Raw genomic sequence first — 17,550 nt, forward strand, 5'->3', positions numbered from 1 at the left:
CCATTTTTTTTTTTATTAATTTATATAATTCATATTGATTAAAAAAACTGATTGAAATTAATTAATAATCTAAAATTTATAAAAATTATATTAACTTTTCAATTTTACCATATTAAAAAAATATACTTTAAAAAATTTTATAATTAAATATTATTTATTAAAAAAATTGTAAATGTATATTAAATATAACAAATAAAAAAATAATATTTAATTTATACAAAAATTTTTTTAAATGAACAAATACAAAAAAATTCCAAAAATGTGACCAGTAAAAAAGGAAAGGAAGATGTAATAGTCTAAATAAAGAGAAATCTTCCATTGACCCTGTAAAAAATGTCAGAAAATTACATCTAGTTGTGATTGATTAACAGAGGACTGGTGCCATACAGCTTAACAAGAATCCATGCAGTTTTGTAGGCTTATCATATCATAGGCCACGAATGATCGCCGATAACATTCATTCAAAGAAGTTTATTAGCGGAGGATTGGCCCGCGGAGTATTTATAAGCAGCCTCAGCGCGTGCTTCGTCAAGCTTGTTCAGTAATTCTCTCATGAAAGGGGTGTTCGTCCCATGAGTGATTCGGAGTATATTAGTGGCCTTGGTGAATGATTTCAGAGCATCATCAGTCAGCTCCAAAAGCCTGTACCGACAAAACATAAATAGCAATGAGCACATCGAAGCACATGGTATTTGTATTCTTAGCCTCAATCCAAGAAGACATGACAAATATCAACTTATAGTGTGCTGCATTGTGATCACTTCACGCATACATGTTATTGATGGAATGCAAGAGTTTTGTTCCAGTAAATCTAAACTTCTAATCAAAACTAAACAAAAAAGGCCGAAGACTAACAGATTGACGAAAGAAATCATATGAATAAGTAGTTGCAAGCCAAGTTGAAACAATACTTGTGCTAGGTTCGAGATATGCTTCACAACAAAACAATCAGGTTCTAGATTTTGATAAACAAGTAAAAATGCCCATAAACAAGTCCATTTATGATTTACAACCTCTAGAGTCTCAAAGTTGCTGATTTTATTTGTTTTTGCCTTCAACTAAAATTGCAGAGTGCACAGATGTTTATAAGACGCCAACATAAACAACAAATAGAAAGATGTTCTGAAAAGATACTTAAAAATGTTAAGCATATCACAAGCCCAATGCCTTGATAAAGATGAAGACATGGGTGGAAAGTTAAATATTAAAGAGCATGACCTACCATTCTAGCTTCCCACAAGTGTAATATTGCAGGCCAACCATAGGATGATTTTCTGGGTACACTCCTGCTCTCATAAAAACACCAGTTTTGTCATAAAGTATGGCATGAAACTACATGAACTACCATTCAAAACAATAGAAACTGTATGATGGTTCTAATGCCTAGGAAGACAGAAAAAAATAACAAGCAAGGAGGCTTCCCAAAGCAAGAGATGGTATGATTATTTCTCAAGAGCAAAATGATAATTTAAAAGTTAACACAAGTCCAGCATACTCTGATAAACTGTAATGGTCAATTGACAAATTGTAAGGGAAGATCTCCAATCTTTTAGTTCCATGAAAATCTGCATCAACAACATAGCATATATGGTATGATCAGTCAACAAAAGACCACTCATGCAAGACAAATTGTAAAGTAATGTGGTCAACCAATTATATAAGTCTTCTATTATCTTGTAGACAGAATGTCTCTACCAGTATGACCAGAGAGATCTAGATAAACAATAGATTAACAATGACAGAAAGACTTCATGCACTCCATTCAATAAAGAAAATATCCCAATAATCAAAAAATAAGATCATCAGCAAATATAAGAATAATGTATGTTAGTTCATTCAGTAACTATACTTTCATTTCTGATAACCATGCAAACAGCCAACTCATTGTTCAAAGTCAAGCAGTTAATCGACATGATGGTTGATGTCATACAGTTCAAAGCAGAACAATAACATTCAGCTATAGATTCTAAGCAATTCTGATGTATTCAGTAATTTTAGATAGATATGGGAAAAAAATATACATAGGAAAAAAGATGGCACTGAGAAGATGATTGCACCTTCATAAGAGTTTCGTGAGTTCGCATCAAATTGATTGAGAATGGATGACAGAGCTTGCTTTGAATTTGCTCGATATTTTTGTACAAAACACATGCTTCAGAATAATCTGATCTATAGTCAAGTTCAATGAAAATTATCTATATTGGTTACAGCTAAATGAGGAAACAACAGGGTTCCACAAAAGAAGGCAATGCAACGCACAGAAGAAAGTTTCAATTATGAAAAACAAATATATATATATATATATATTGTCTATTACATCTTGTAATGAAGGATACTTCCAGAGGAATAACATGTAGAAGCTTTTGATAATAATTTTTCAATTTCATTAGCGGTCTTCTTGGTCTTTTCCTGATCCCTGGGAAGGCCGCATTGCTGGCAAATGAATGTTTGCTTCACTGTATATCAAGGAAAGCAACCACCTGAGCAGTTGAGAACCAACATGCACATGACAAATGAAGTGGTAGTTCCAGTTAAAAGTTTTTCAGTGGTCACTATTAAAGGCTTACCAGTGTCATGCAACAAAAATCCATAGCATTTTTTGTCCATACATCGATAGCCTTCCATAATAGCATTTTCCCGAAGGTCTTCATCCAAGCTCTAGATATGATAGAAAAATTTGTTCTTGAAAAGAGTTCAAGAGAAAGGGAGAAAGGGTGATGAAAAACTGTTATCTTAAAAACAGATCTAAGCTAAACAACCTTAGTACAGCGGGGACATCTGCAACTGAAGAAATACTGCTTCAAATCCTTCTGTCGTGTTGAAGTAGTTGCTGCAGTTTCTATATAACTTATCAAGACCTTACCAAGATACAGGCATAATTAGCACAAAAGGTCCTCTCCATTTAAGTTGCAAGGAAACACAAAACATTAGTAACGATTTGTATTCACATTTTAAAGGTTGATTCTCACCTCAATCCCTTCAGTAATTGGTTCCATGGCACGAACAACAGCTACACGGCCTTCAAATACCAAAACTGAATTGGGCAAACAACTGAAAATACTTATGATTCCCATACAGAAATAACTGAAGCATATACTGCTAAAGAATAATTCACAAACTGAAGGTTTACAAAGTAAAAGAAGTAAACAAACACATTTTAAGTAACCACCTGTGATTAATTGTTGAGATAACAGGGTATAGACCAGTCCCCAAGGGCCTTAGCTCACTGTCGCAGATTGTATGCGCATTGCATGCTATCTGCAACAAATCATAAAATGGCCAATTTTGAGGATACTATTATGAAAGTGGTGTCCCAATAAGAAGGAAAATAATTAACAATAAAAAACAACATGAGAAGCACACAAGAAATCAAGTTACCTTTGAAAAGTTCTCTGAAACCTCCTTTAAATTAATCTCCACATATGGTACTACCAATTTGACAAGGTTAGCCATTTGTGCATACAGCACAAGTTGATTCTCATCAATGTCAGAGATATCTTTCGTAAATGGTTAATCAGACCAAAAACTAAACCACAATAATAATAAAAGATTGTCTCCTCTAATACAGAAATTAAGATTAGGATACGAGATACTAAGGCATTCACCAAGTCATAGTTGTCTGTTGGTGTAGTTGGAATAACCTACATGACACAGAGAAAGAGAAACACAGGATAAACTAGATAGAACAGCAGATAAACTACCCCAAATGTTTATACTCACATAATTGCATCAGACCAACAAACTATTATAGGTCATGTAGATAACTCTTGAAGTTTATCTTCTTAAATGCAGTTTCTCTGCTTACAGCATTGTATTTAAACTGTAAGGAATCTGCCTTATTCTCAAAACAAATAAATAAATGGAATAAGACAATCTAACCACGTACTATGGAAGTAAGCAAAAGACGTATTAGTATTTATCCAATCACTCACATAGTAAAATTGGAAGAAACATTAAAGGAGAGAAGAAAAGGTGGTGCTGAACATTACACAAAAAGAGCTTCAGAACAAGATTTTGATGAATAAAGTTGTTGCAATCTTATTAAGAAACCATCTTGGATGGAAATATAGCAGAGAAATAGAAGCATCCACAAAAATAGAGAAAGATATTGAGAATATCAATAAACCTAGAATATGAAAACAAGGCATTATCTACCAAGAAAAGAAAACACAGCAATAAAAAATGAACCTGCTCATCTTGAAGTTTTCTCCTCAATAGGAGTTTCACCACAAGGCGTATAGAAGGAGTAAGCATTTTTCTTCTGTCTTCACTAAGTCCTGCAAGTGCTTGGCATTCTAGTTGATGTACCTTCCACTCAGATCTCTAATGGATAATTGCAGCACTCAACCTTGTTAGATAAGAAAATGAAAAAGAAAAAAATATGTGCAAGAAACCAATAACACAACGCAAGCTTATAAAACAGAAAATTTCTGCAGATTCATCAATACCTGGCAAACATTTCCACAGTACCATGCAATGCGGCAGCCTGAGCATTTCCTCAAGTTGCTTGAGCCAAAACATCCATCACAAACAGAGCCTCCAAGTAACTTACTAGGTGTAGAGGCATAAGGCTCTTGATAAAAAATCACATCTCCTGGAATATATAAGTAAGAGAATGAGTTCAAGACCAAACATCTCACAATTACAACAGAGTTGCCCAAAAATCTTTCATCTCAAATCCAACTCAAAATATGCAGACAAACTGGCAAGCACAGAGATGTTGAAATCTTCAGAGCTGAAAGTCATTCAAACACTACAGACCAAAAACTATCAAGTTGCACATACTTCTGACTTTGATGCTTATCTTCTTTTCATGTTCATGATTTCATAATAAAGCAAGCTCCTGTAATGTTGAATATGTAATTATATTTATATATATATATATATATATATATATCATCAAGACGAAGCCAATGACATCTATTGATTGCCTGATTCTGTGCATTGACGTTAATTAGATTAAAAATTCAAGTATTCAACTGATAATCGAAAAGATGGAGCAATAAACACCAAAAATAGAAACTTTCCGACATTTTTATGCTTGTTCAGGCAAATGCATTGTCTAGCTCTACTCAAAATCACTCCTCTTCGCATATCTAATCTCAGGAAAGATAATCACAACGCATACAGTAATAGCAAGACAACAACGAGACTTGATTGAAAGAGGGGGCAAGAATGATAGGGAGAAGACGCTTACCAGGAGAGAAGTCTTTGGTGGTGACGAGGCCACGGCCCTTCCCTGGAATGGGAACCACGGCCAAACCACGGGAAGAGAGGGCTTGCTGGAGAACCTCCATGAGATTGCCCCCAATCTTGCTCGTTGTGTATGCTAAAGAAGAAGAAGAAACAAGACCTTGGCTTTTCTCTTATTGCTCCCTCGAAAGTTCAAAATTATAATTTCATTAACTTCTCAGCATCAAATTGAATGATAGAACGAGAGATATTTCTCATATAATTTTTTTTTTTTACATAATAAAAAATAAGTTGGTAATTTTAACTTTTCAGCCCGACTATTTTATTTATTTATTACATAATAAATAAATATTTTTTTAACTGCAAGACCAAAATGAATGCGAACAGTCAAAAATCATTATCAAGTATCAGCTGTGAAGGAATTTTAAGATTGTGGAGGGGTAATAAGTAAAAAAGAAAAACACACTGAAATTATTTGGCTTAACTTCCTTGGTAATATAGCACACTGGCAACAAATCCAGTTTTACAACACACATTTGATAGTTATTTATACAGATATACATAATTCATATTACAGATATACAATTTTTTTTTTCTTCTTTTTTCTGATAGAAGAAAGGGGCAATATATCACTCCAAAGACTGAGAAAATTTGCAAGTGATTCTGATAGTTGCAAAGGTGCTTTCTTCTATCAATCAAACCGGAACTCGATAAGAACGATCTACCATTTTCAAAATAAATAAGTTTCCTTTGTCACCTCTAGAGATCCTGCAAAACCAAATGAAAAAAATTAGAAACTCCACCACAATCAGTAATTTTTATTTTAAGCATACATGCCGTCAGAGTAACTGATAGCTTTCACCACAAATGAAGTTTCAGATATATAAAGTTTTTTTTTTTTAATCTAAAAAAAAATGCTAAAAGAGGAATGGTAAATTTATTGTTTAGATCGTGTATGGTCAGGTGTGCAGTCAAGTAGATGCTGTATGCAATCGAATCGACAAAATTGAGACTTGAGAGTACATGGCTGAAAATAAGTATTACAACCTCTTTGATTATTATAAACGATGAACAGAGTAATATGGTGGACATATATGAAAACATCATTACCTTATCTCTTCATCCAAATATGTGATCTCCAGTTCACCTCGACCACTTCCAGGTGATTTTATAGGAATCTGTTGATGAATTTGCAGAGATATAATACCATTTAAGGGTCATCAAAGAGTTTGTTGTGCAAAAAAGAATGGATGCGAGAAAACAAAGGGATTAGTTCGTAAGAAAATATTAGCTATCAATTGAAGCGAGATCAATAAATTTGAACTTCATGAATCAACCACCTACCAACCCAAATATCTTGAAAGTATCAAATCTGACAGCCACCCTTCTCGCATTTATGGGCACCAAATCAGCTGTGACCTGCAAAGGCAAACTTTATTTGAAGTACAGATTATCTAGAGTGACCAAGAAACAAGACAAAAAGTACAGAAGAACCTCAAATCATAAACAAGTTCAACAGGATTTGATTCAACTCTTGTGGCTCACTGGCTCTGTAACTCTAATGAATATCACTGGCAATGGCATGATTGAGGGCTTGGCAGACTAGAAAGGTATATTCAGGTTTTAGACAAAGAAAAGCAAATTCAGAAAGAACATCGAAAAATAAGTATCGAAATTGAGATACATGTAATTTGGATCATTCTGCTGTACTGAATGTGAGCCTAACGCTTGAAGAATTAAACCCAAATTTAAAGAAATAAGATGCATAAGTACCTGATTAAAATAAGGCCAGGTTTCCATATTTTGAGCTCGTAACGTGTCTGCATTTATGGCTTGATAAATTTTCCCATTGGGTCGTAAAAATTTAGGTCTCTGCAATATTAAAAAGAACAAGTATATTAGGTGAATGATCCATGCCCTTCAAATATCACGTAATCAACACTCAAGCACCGAAAGAAAAACAGAAGAAAAGACTGTTAGCCATTCACAGCAGCCACTAAGAGTATACTCCAGAAGAAAGAAGGTGAATGGTCAAGGCAATGACTGTGCATGACCACTAGAGGGTATTATGGGAAATTCCATATTGATACTATGACCAAGGGTTCACGTGCAAGGATTATATCAAGGGTTAGCAAAGGGGATCTGGGGAGAAAAAGAGAAAAGAAAGAAAGCTTGATAACCTTACAGGTTGGCCTCTATCTTCCAATTACTTTCTATTAAAGACACTTTCTTTATGATCTCTTAAAGTTTTAATAAAACAATGTGCAACGATATATAGAACACAGAGATCATGCAACACTGAAATTGGTAATTGGCGTACAAGAATGCTGCCTATGCAGTGTAGTGCTATTCATGCAGTGTGGCTCTTTGGAGATCAGATCAAGGTACAGAATGACATTGTAATTGCAAAACAAGCCAATCTAAGAAAATTATATAAGTAAAACTATACAACTATTACCAAAATAGGTACAACCAACATGAGCAATCAATTAAACACAGAATATATGGATCTTAGTCTCATATGAAAAGCTCCAAGAAAAATAAGGCAAAAGAAAGAAGATCATTACTAAGTAAAACATACTGTATAGGCATCAACTTGACATTAACAGTCATGAGAACTCTAGATGAGAATATTTTATACAATTAAACAGAAAAGCTGAATTAAAAAAGGGGGACAAGCTTTTACTTGAAAAATCCACACTAGGTCAAGCAAATGAAAAGAAAACCTGGGGTTGCAAAATTGAGTCTTGAAGTTGTATATAGAAGCTCCCATTTCCCATTAAGCAGATCAGACTTGAGTGGCTCCTTGATTGTATTGACAGCCTCAAGTTGGCGAGCAATCTAATCAAGATATAAGCCAAATGCATCAAGAATTAACGCAATATCTCGTTCAATATCAATAAATGCTAGAAATTACAAAAGCATGAATCATTTGTAATAGTGATTTGACCGCCATGCAAGATAAAGCCCAACTGAACATCATACAAAACAACATCTTTGAAGCTTCTTGATAACAAAAAGTCAACAAAAGGAAACAAATGTCAAGAACTAGAGCAATATCTCTCTCAGAGACTATAAATGCCACATTTTTCAAGCAACTACAAAAGAACAAGCCACCTGTAAAAGTGCTTTTGACTGCAATGCAAGCCAAACATTGTCAATAATTAGAGCAATATCTCCTATGAGGACCATAAAAACTACATTTTTCAAAAGAACACAACATCACAAAGTCAGTCTTAATATTAATTTCACTACCATGCATGGTGAAATCAACTCCCATATCAAACAAAACGACATCTTTAAAAGTTCTTGTGAAACATTTTCAGAAAATAAAACTTAAAAGAAAAGGTGAACAAAAAAAACCCGCATACCTGATCGACCATTTCCTGGTCCTCAGGAGAGGCCTCAGCGCCGCGATCAAGAGGGGCAATTGCCTCAAAGAGCTCCTCTTTCAGGGCATCCTTGCTCTTGCCTCTCTTTCCGATGAAGGAAGGGAAGAAGGAGACACTAGTCCTCCATTTGGCGATGAGCTTGTCAGGGGTTGCGGAGAAAGTGAGAGGATTGGTATTGCTGGACAAGGGACCATGGCAAGCAAGATAGGAGCAGGAGAAGGAGGAGGAGGAGGAGGAGGAGAAGGGTTGAAGGTTTCCATGAGAGCCGGAGAGAGAGAGATGGAGAGCCCGCGAAGAATAGGCGCAAGCCATGCTTGTTGGGAGCGCGAACAGAGAAATGAACAAGAGATGCTTGGGAATCGGGATCGCGAGTGGATAAGCCAACCATCAATCAAACGAAGGGATTTTTGCATGTACACCCCTCAAAAAGAAAATAATGAAATTTCATGCATACAATACCTCCCATTAATTTTATTAATTATGTGTTTACTGTAGGAGAATTTTGCATAATATGTAACCCTGGATTTCAATAAGATATAAACTTTCTGAAGATAAAATTATTATCTTCATATGTAAGTTCTTGGTTTATGTCTTCAGATGAGGATAACAATATTTTTTTATAAATAGAACAATAATATTGTGTAATAGGTGAAGATGAGGAATTATATGATATTTTTTTATTCTATTATTATTATTATTATTATTATTATTATTATTATTATTATTATTATTATTATTTCACCACCACCATGCCCGAGTTGAGATATAAACTTTGTAAATTCAATAACTTTAAATTAAAAAATTTTAAAATAATTTGTCTTTAAATTTATATTTTTATTATTATGTTCAGATATAACAATTTTTTGATTTATTAGCATTAAATCATGATTATTAAAGACTCAAATTCAAATTTTAGTTTAGGTAAAATGAAAGCACAAATATATTAAAAAAATCAACTCCACGCATGGACACCTTAACATGGTACAAGACCAAAAATGATCTTCATTGAAAGTCCAGGACTGTATAGCACATGAACCAATAGTGTGGTCAATCTTTAGGAAAATACAAATGTAAGTTAATATATTTTAAATTAATATGGGAAAACATGAACAAAAAAATCCTTACCACTTCCGACCCATATCAATATATATCTTGCTACAAATATCAATGCCTTCATTGAAAACAATTAATTAGTTTGGAACCCTGTAGATCAGCAGTCAAAGAACTTATTTTTGACAAATAAGAGATAGAAAGACCAAATACACAAAGTAGAAGTGGGAAGGAAGAAAGAAGAAAAAGAGATTCATCTATGTTGAGAAAGAAATGAACAAAGCAGACAAGAAAATCTTGAAAATAAAGACAGTGAACTGTGCATATAAACAGAGATATACTCAATTTTACCTCTGAATTTTCCAAGTTACTTGCAGATGACAATGAGGTAAACCTAACTTGGCAGTTATTTTAAGTCTATTTGGTTCTGAACAAAATTGTAATTTTAGATTAGATAGGTGATCTCACACAAACATAAAATTTAAAACATAAAAGAACAACCTCAATTCAAGGAATAATCTGCAAAGGCAAAAATCAAATATGTATAGAGAGCTGAAATGCTAAACACACACACACACACACACACACACACATAAATAAAAAATAAAAAAAATAAAAAAAGGAGAGAGAGAAAAGGTTCATATAATATATGAAAAGCAAATTCTCTTTCCCCAACTAAGAACTACCCTGGATCATTCCATAGCCTTTGTTATGAACCACTAGTGTAATGAACCTATGATGCAATTGAGAAATAATAAACTCTCACACTGACAAGTAATTAATTATGAGAAGAAAGAAAATCACATGAGCATGAGCAATCAGAAAAACAAGATTCAACAATGCGTGAAGTTAATTCAATTACACCAGTAGGCAAAACACAACACTCATAACAATGATAATCACAATAACAAATTTATCCTCATACCACAATAAAAGAAACCAATACCATGTTTAGCAATAACAAATGGACACCACATCAAAAATCCAAACTAATCACTGATTACTCCATAATCTTTGTCATGAACCACTAGAGTTAGATGTAAGTGAGAGATGAGAAACTACAATGAAAGAGAAGTTAATCACATAAAGATAGAAAAACACATGACCATGATCAATTAGAAAAACAAGATTCAACACTGACTGATATTAATTCAATTACACCAATAGAAAAGGAAAAAAACACCAACAACATTCTCATAACTTGATACTCACAGTAAAGAGCATATCCTCACACCACAAATGGAGAAAACAGTACCACCTTCAGAAAATCACAAATGGAACATAAAAACCCAAACCTAAATATCATTCTAACCAACTTGGACCAATTCCTTCAAACACATCCATGGGCAATTCAATTCAAAGATCATGACAAGAACTGATTAACAAAGCCATTCAAATGCAAATCTAACTGAGAAAAATGTCATCTTGTACACAGCACCCAATAAAACTACAAGGGAATGGCATGATCAATAAAATATACACTAGAAAAAGGTTTCAATTTCCAAACGGTGTCTAGTTCATGGCAAAGGATAGCAAAAGAAAGAGGTTACAAAAGATAAAGAAAAACACATTACTTATCTGATGGAATAGTTGACATCTTAGCGAGACTTCTTCTTGCCGGCAACGGCGACCCTCTTGCCCTTGAGCGTGCGGCAGTTGTTCTTCGTCCGCTGGCCCCTGCAAGGCAAGCCCATCTCATGCCTGATCCCTCGGTAGCACCGGATCTCCTTCAACCTCTGGATAGCCAGCCTATTGAACCTCCTCTGTGAATCAAAACCACAAGAAATCATCGCCATTATGACTCAAACTAAGCTACAAAGAGAATTTTAGAGGAGGAACGCAAGAGGGGTGGGATTACGAGGTCGCCTTCGATCATATACTTGGAGACCTCTTCACGGAGGGAGATAAGCTCATCATCGGAGAGGTCCTTGGTGATCTTATTGTCGAGTGAGAGATCGCAAAGGATCTGGCGGGAGCGGGAGCGACCAATGCCATGGATGTACTGCAGGGAAAACTCCACCCTCTTGTTGTTGGGAATCTCCACTCCGCCAACGCGAACGCACCTTATGTTCAGCATCCCTTGGCGCTGCAAAGCAAGCAAGCAAACAACCAGTGAAAATCTACACCAAATTGAATCGCGAGAAAGGGGTTTCAAGAATCGAGGACCTTAGAATTGGCGGTGTGGTTGGAGAAGGAGAGATTGGTGGAGAGAGGAACGGAATGGCTTGGGCCTCGGCTGACGATGGAGAGGGAGGAGGAGAGAGGCAACGCTGCCGCCATGGAGAGGGCCATTGCTTCCACTCTCTGTGGATAGAACCTCGATGCTCAGCGCTGCGAGAGATAGGGTGTTAATTATAAAATATTTAAATGAATTGGAGTTTTTACATATACCCTCCTGTGTTTTCTCATATTTATATATTTAACGTCAAAAGTCATGAACGCTGAGAGAGAGAGAGAGGTGTTAATTATAAAATATTTAAATGGTTTGGAGTTTTTACATATACCCTCCTGTGTTTTCTGATATTTATATATTTAACGTCAAAAGTCATGAGTTAGCTTTGTAAGGTGCACCCTCCTAACTTTAACATAAAATACAGCTCAAAATCACTCTCAATGAACAAAAACAGGTTGATTTGGAAAAGTTAAACATTCCAATATTACATCAAACTATATAACAAAGAATTCTCTTACATCCTTGATTTAGAGGAAAATATTTTGAGGTAATAATTAAATGAATTTAAGGTTAAATATTAGCTCCTATCTTCAGGGATATATAGGCTTGAAAAAAGCAAAAGCTTATCCTCATCAGACTGATGACACAACTTTGCTAGTCTTTCTGTTCTTCTCAGTGTATACTGTGCTCAAGCAACATCCACACACATTCTCTGAATAGAAAACTCATTCATATGTTCGCTTCTTCTTCAGGATTGTTGGAGAAATGGAGACAAATCCGATGAAGAACAGAACTACCAAAGTCTTGAAATCATATAGATCTCTGACTGATTTCAAATCCCCGAGAGCAAGTCCAGCCTGACGAAAAATCATACATACATTAATGTCTATTCTAACAAGGCAATGTAGAATCTATATTAGAAGATGAAAATAAGAATTAATTGTGGTCTCCAGAGAAGGGGAGCAGGAGATATATCATGCAAGGGTAATAGTACAAAGTTGATTTGTAGGACCATGAGAAACATTTAAACCTATATAAATCTTGAAAATGCGTGATCTCTAGTAGGTAACATAACCTCTCTTTCATTTTTCAGAATGTGATAAAATTTTGAAGGAAAAATGTGAAGTTTTTCTCAATGTTATATTTTTCCAATATAAGATTCCTCTTCTGCAGAGGATTGTCCACCATGAAATCTTATTCACCATAGAACCTAACAGCAAGCATAATGCTTGATCACAAGATTGAAGGTTGAATTCTTTTGCAATGTTGTCAAGCCACATCAAATAAAAACAACCTTGAGCATCTCTAGACAGAAGCACCCCCAACACTAAATTACGGATAGTTTGGTTAGGTGCACACATCTCATTATGTAATTTCCAATGCAATTTGTGATGCAAATCACTAAACATCCGTTTCTCATTGGTTTGGCTGTTTAATGATCCTCTGATATCTTAATAGCGATCCAAACAGACAAATGTTGTTTTCCCTCACCAACATCATTAAGTATAATGACAATTTGATTAAATTACAGTAGCAATCTACCATATATTCCTTCCTAAACTATTGACGTTTCTTAGCTTTTGGAGGGTTGACTCAGCAAATTCTTATTTCAATGCCAAGGTACTATCATTTATGGTGGATATCAGACTGGTAACCATGCAGCTTCTTCCATCTATAATCTTAAGATGGACCTGTCAATTAACTGTCCCAAGTCCTACCAACCTGCTTTGCACTAACAAGAACACAATTCAAAATAGCACACCATAGGTATTGGCAAAGCAGCTCTAATCAAATGCCAAATGGACACGTGATTCAATTATGCTTTCTTCCTACCTTCATGTTAACTAAAAGTGATGCATAGAAGAATACATAATGAACAAAAACAACAAAATTATGGATTTCACTTCATGAAAAATTACACCAACAGAGTTGAGACACCAAAGCAGAGGCCCAAAGCTTGCAGCCATCAACCTCGCTAAATAGTTCATTAATAAAGATGCGAAAAAAAAAAGTGATATAGTGGAGTAGGCAAGGTATTAAATATAACACCAGCTAAATGGTAAGTGCATCAATGAAAAGTTAACTTACCCTGACAGTAATATAGGAAGTTGGGATAAGACCGATCAATGTCGCAAGAAAGAAAACATGAAATGGTATGTCAACAATTGGAGATGCCACATTAATGAAAGTGTTTGGCAATGTCGGAGTTATCCTCAAGAAAAGCATGTAGTTTAACAACTTATCTCGCCGCTTTGCTATCTGCATTAAAGTGGATAAAACAATCTTAGAATTTCAGAAAAAAAAATAATAAAAAAATAGTAGCACCAACAAAGTGATACATTTCAACTGGGAAATAGCAAAAGGTATAGGAGCCACTGCAAAATCTGCAGGGGCAGAGAGGTATCTACATGCACAATCAGTTATTTAAGTTGGGGAGAAAATATCTAACATTAATACCTCTGATTGGAAAAATCGCAACTTTTCAGGCCACAACCAATTAGCCAAGGGCCGCCCAATTAACTTAGAAAGAAAGTAGCAGGATGATGCACCAGAAGTGGCAGTGAAGACAACCAAAAGAATACCTCTGACAACACCAAAAAGTGCTCCAGCTAGCAGTGACATGAAAATGGTTCCAGGTATCATAAACGTTTGCATGAAGATGTATGTCGCACAATAACCCAGCATAAACTTTGCTTGGTAGTCCCGTGCATAGACGGCAATATTATCTCTGCATCACAGATTTAGAGAATCAAAAAATATCACAATCATGAAGAAAATAGTATCAACTTGTGTTGGAAGTGGTCATGCTAACAACATCGCAAGAGTAGTACCCGCTACTAGGATTAACATGAGATATAGGCTATAGGGACTAAATGAAGTGCAGCAACTAGCCAACAGCAACGACAATAATAACAACAACAAACCATTTGGTCCAATTATTTGCGGTCAGCTACATAAATTCTTCCCTTCCACATTTCTCTATCAAAGGCCAAGGAACTAGATAAACTAAGCACAAACATATTACTATGCAAAGTTTCTGCGAAACATGTTTGAGATCTAACTCTCCCTTTTCTATGACCTTCCACTTGGAAAGCTTTCAACTTTCTAATGAAGCATCTATAGGTCTATCTTAACCAATTCTCTCTTAACTTGCCAGTAATAGGTGCTACCCACAATCTATTTTGAATAAATTAATTTCTTAATCAATCCTTCCTAATAGTGTCAAACATCCATCTCAACATTCTCATCTCAGCAAAACTTATCCTTTTAATGTATTGTCCTAACCACCCAACATTCTAACTTGTACATCATTGCTGGCTTGACTACTGTTTTATAGAACTTACTTTTCAATCTAAGACGTATTTTATGGTCACATAAAACATTAGAAGCTCCCTTCCATTCAACCTGCCTTAATTGTAGTTGTGACATCTTCTATAAGTTTTCCATCATCTTAGATTATAGAGCCTAATTATCAAAAACTTCTACTTCTACCAATCTCAGCAACTAGCCAGTATCACCCTTATTGTGCATTGCCATACCATTGTCAGGTCAACAACAGCGAGCCCAATTGAAATTAAATGCACTTTTAAAATGAAGACTGAAAATAACCCAAATGGTTCTCAAACAACAAACAACAATTTTAATAAACATAAAAATCATAGTTTTTCCAATCCAAACATATATACATGATACTACAAATCAAATCGCCAAGCTATTAAGTGGCCTAAAAAATCAAGCGGTAGATTTTCAAAAGATTGATGCTAATGATCAAATACTCTATAAAAACCAATAATACTAATGCGCTGTCTCTTTAGAACGGATTTAGTGGGTACATGCTATAATTTTGGTTTGAAGGCTCTCAACAGATCTCAGCAAAGAGATGGTGACTCCAGTGGAACACTGAAACCGCAACTCCAAATCAAGTGATTACATTATGAACATGCAATTAAGCGGTGCGGAGTTTCAAGCAATCAATCTCTCCATCTAACAAAAAAACAGCTTGCAGCCATTTCATGTTCATTCACAAAATCCTCAAAAAAATTTGGTAATTCGAAAATAAACCACGAAATCAAACCCATAGCCCGATCCAGCTTACTTGAGGATGCGAAGATCGGAGATAGTGCGGGGGAAGCGGAGGATCTTGTCGTACTCGGCCTTGGGCATGGTAAGAAAGATGCAAAAGAGGCCAGCTGAGAAGATAAGGAACACCGAGAGCGCAGCAGCCGTTTCCCAACGATTCAAAGGAAACTTCGAGGAATCGAGGCGAGCGCCGGCGGTCTTCTTGCTTGTAGGCGAGTCCTCGTCGGTGCCCAGAGCGTTCTCCTCGTCCCGGCCGACCACGATCCTCGGCGCCGCCATCTCGATGGAGCTGCGCAAGGACCAGCGCGCATGAGAGAAGGATTTGGGGGCTTTCGAATTGGGAGTGGTCGGTGGGTGGAGGGAGAGAAAGGGAGGAAAATGGCAGGCCAAGCAAGGACCTTTCTTTCTTGTGTTGAGAGAGACCTTGTAGAATAAAATAATGATACTTTGGAGGGGGTTTTCCGCATAATACTCTTAATACTTACAAAATTGTCAAAATATTTGGGCCTCATTGGAAAAATGCAAGGTAAATTACTTTTCAGACCCCCTAATTTACTGCTAGTTCATTTTTAGTCCTTATAAGGCATTAGGAATTAGGATGTAGTTTTTCCCTGAAAAATAAAAATTTCTTTCTATACAATATATCATAAATAATAATATTAGCAAATGAGTTAAAATTCTTTTGAAGCGTAAAATATTGAAGTACAACACAACCAAAATTTAAGTTTCAAAGAATTTTATATATGAAAATTACAATAAATTTTTGTACTTCAAAAATCATGGCACAAAAAAATTTGTTAAATTACAACACTATCAAAAGAAAATTTATTAATTGATAGTTTTTATTAATTTTTTTAAAAAAAGTAACATGTGAATATTGAGAAGAAAAGAAAAACTCATAAAACATTATTGTAAATTTTTTTTATTGCAAAACAAACCTAGAGAAAATAAATAAATAAATAAATAAATACTACGTAATTTTGAATTTTTTGCCCATCACTTGTACAAATCAAGGTGTACATCACAAATAATTTTATGTTGACCAATTAATATTAAACACAGTATAATACAAATACTTATAATACAGCTCAACCATCTCTGTTGTATTTGATTACTTATGTTATACAAATCAAGGCTTTTGGTTATATGCAGTTGAAAATATAATGAATTTCATATTATAATATATTTGTAAATCTTATATTTGAGAATGTAGTGAGTATCAAATTTATTTGTTGGTTAGATGTATTTAGAATGTTACATTATAAAATTTTGTATTTAGTTTGAATAATTTGTAAAGATTGATTTGATATATAGTTACAAATTTTATTAATTATAAATACACAATTATATTTTATTAATTATAAAATAAAATAACATATTTAGTTAATTTAATAATTTATTATTATTTTTGTATTAATTCATTTTATATGTTTAATATTTATATTAAATATAGTATACACTATCAATTATTGCTCAATGACAATAAAATTTAAAACAAACATTTAAAAATTTAGTTATAAAAAAATTTTGTAATTTTTTTATAATTTTAAAATTAAAATAGACAATTATATTAAATATTTATAAAAATAATAAAATAAATTTTATAAAAATTAAAATGATAATAAAAATGGATATTTTCATGCCTCGCATTATAGTTGTATG

At 34.4% G+C, this 17,550-nt stretch overlaps 4 protein-coding genes across 4 annotated transcripts; all 4 read right to left on the bottom strand.

Annotated features, from left to right (window-relative positions):
* Positions 1-302: 302 nt before the first annotated feature.
* Positions 303-5,325, bottom strand: LOC120250423 (histone-lysine N-methyltransferase ASHR1). Its single transcript, XM_039259241.1, has 14 exons — positions 5,198-5,325; positions 4,449-4,594; positions 4,189-4,323; positions 3,587-3,641; positions 3,379-3,497; positions 3,170-3,258; positions 2,970-3,051; positions 2,760-2,858; positions 2,568-2,658; positions 2,337-2,456; positions 2,058-2,164; positions 1,496-1,565; positions 1,223-1,286; positions 303-642 (listed from the first exon to the last, which is right to left on the bottom strand). The coding sequence occupies exons 1-14, from the start codon at positions 5,295-5,297 to the stop codon at positions 462-464; spliced, it is 1,458 nt and encodes a 485-aa protein (XP_039115175.1). The 5' UTR covers positions 5,298-5,325; the 3' UTR covers positions 303-461.
* Positions 5,326-5,659: 334 nt separating this feature from the next.
* Positions 5,660-8,957, bottom strand: LOC120283552 (probable plastid-lipid-associated protein 4, chloroplastic). Its single transcript, XM_039290253.1, is given in 7 exon segments — positions 5,660-5,961; positions 6,304-6,371; positions 6,538-6,612; positions 6,967-7,065; positions 7,920-7,940; positions 7,942-8,034; positions 8,565-8,957. Coding segments are annotated over 7 exon segments (762 nt in total). The 5' UTR covers positions 8,898-8,957; the 3' UTR covers positions 5,660-5,888.
* A 2,054-nt stretch (positions 8,958-11,011) lies between these two features.
* LOC120283614 (30S ribosomal protein S13, chloroplastic) lies at positions 11,012-11,978 on the bottom strand. The gene is made up of 3 exons (XM_039290320.1): positions 11,802-11,978; positions 11,494-11,721; positions 11,012-11,398 (listed from the first exon to the last, which is right to left on the bottom strand). The coding sequence occupies exons 1-3, from the start codon at positions 11,925-11,927 to the stop codon at positions 11,234-11,236; spliced, it is 519 nt and encodes a 172-aa protein (XP_039146254.1). The 5' UTR covers positions 11,928-11,978; the 3' UTR covers positions 11,012-11,233.
* Positions 11,979-12,249: 271 nt separating this feature from the next.
* LOC120250575 (uncharacterized membrane protein At4g09580-like) lies at positions 12,250-16,278 on the bottom strand. The gene is made up of 4 exons (XM_039259402.1): positions 15,905-16,278; positions 14,266-14,536; positions 13,897-14,067; positions 12,250-12,665 (listed from the first exon to the last, which is right to left on the bottom strand). Exons 1-4 carry the CDS (start codon positions 16,165-16,167, stop codon positions 12,534-12,536), a joined length of 837 nt encoding a protein of 278 aa, XP_039115336.1. The 5' UTR covers positions 16,168-16,278; the 3' UTR covers positions 12,250-12,533.
* Positions 16,279-17,550: the final 1,272 nt, after the last annotated feature.

Source organism: Dioscorea cayenensis, chromosome 19 (assembly GCF_009730915.1).
Source record: "Dioscorea cayenensis subsp. rotundata cultivar TDr96_F1 chromosome 19, TDr96_F1_v2_PseudoChromosome.rev07_lg8_w22 25.fasta, whole genome shotgun sequence".
Taxonomy (NCBI): domain Eukaryota; kingdom Viridiplantae; phylum Streptophyta; class Magnoliopsida; order Dioscoreales; family Dioscoreaceae; genus Dioscorea; species Dioscorea cayenensis.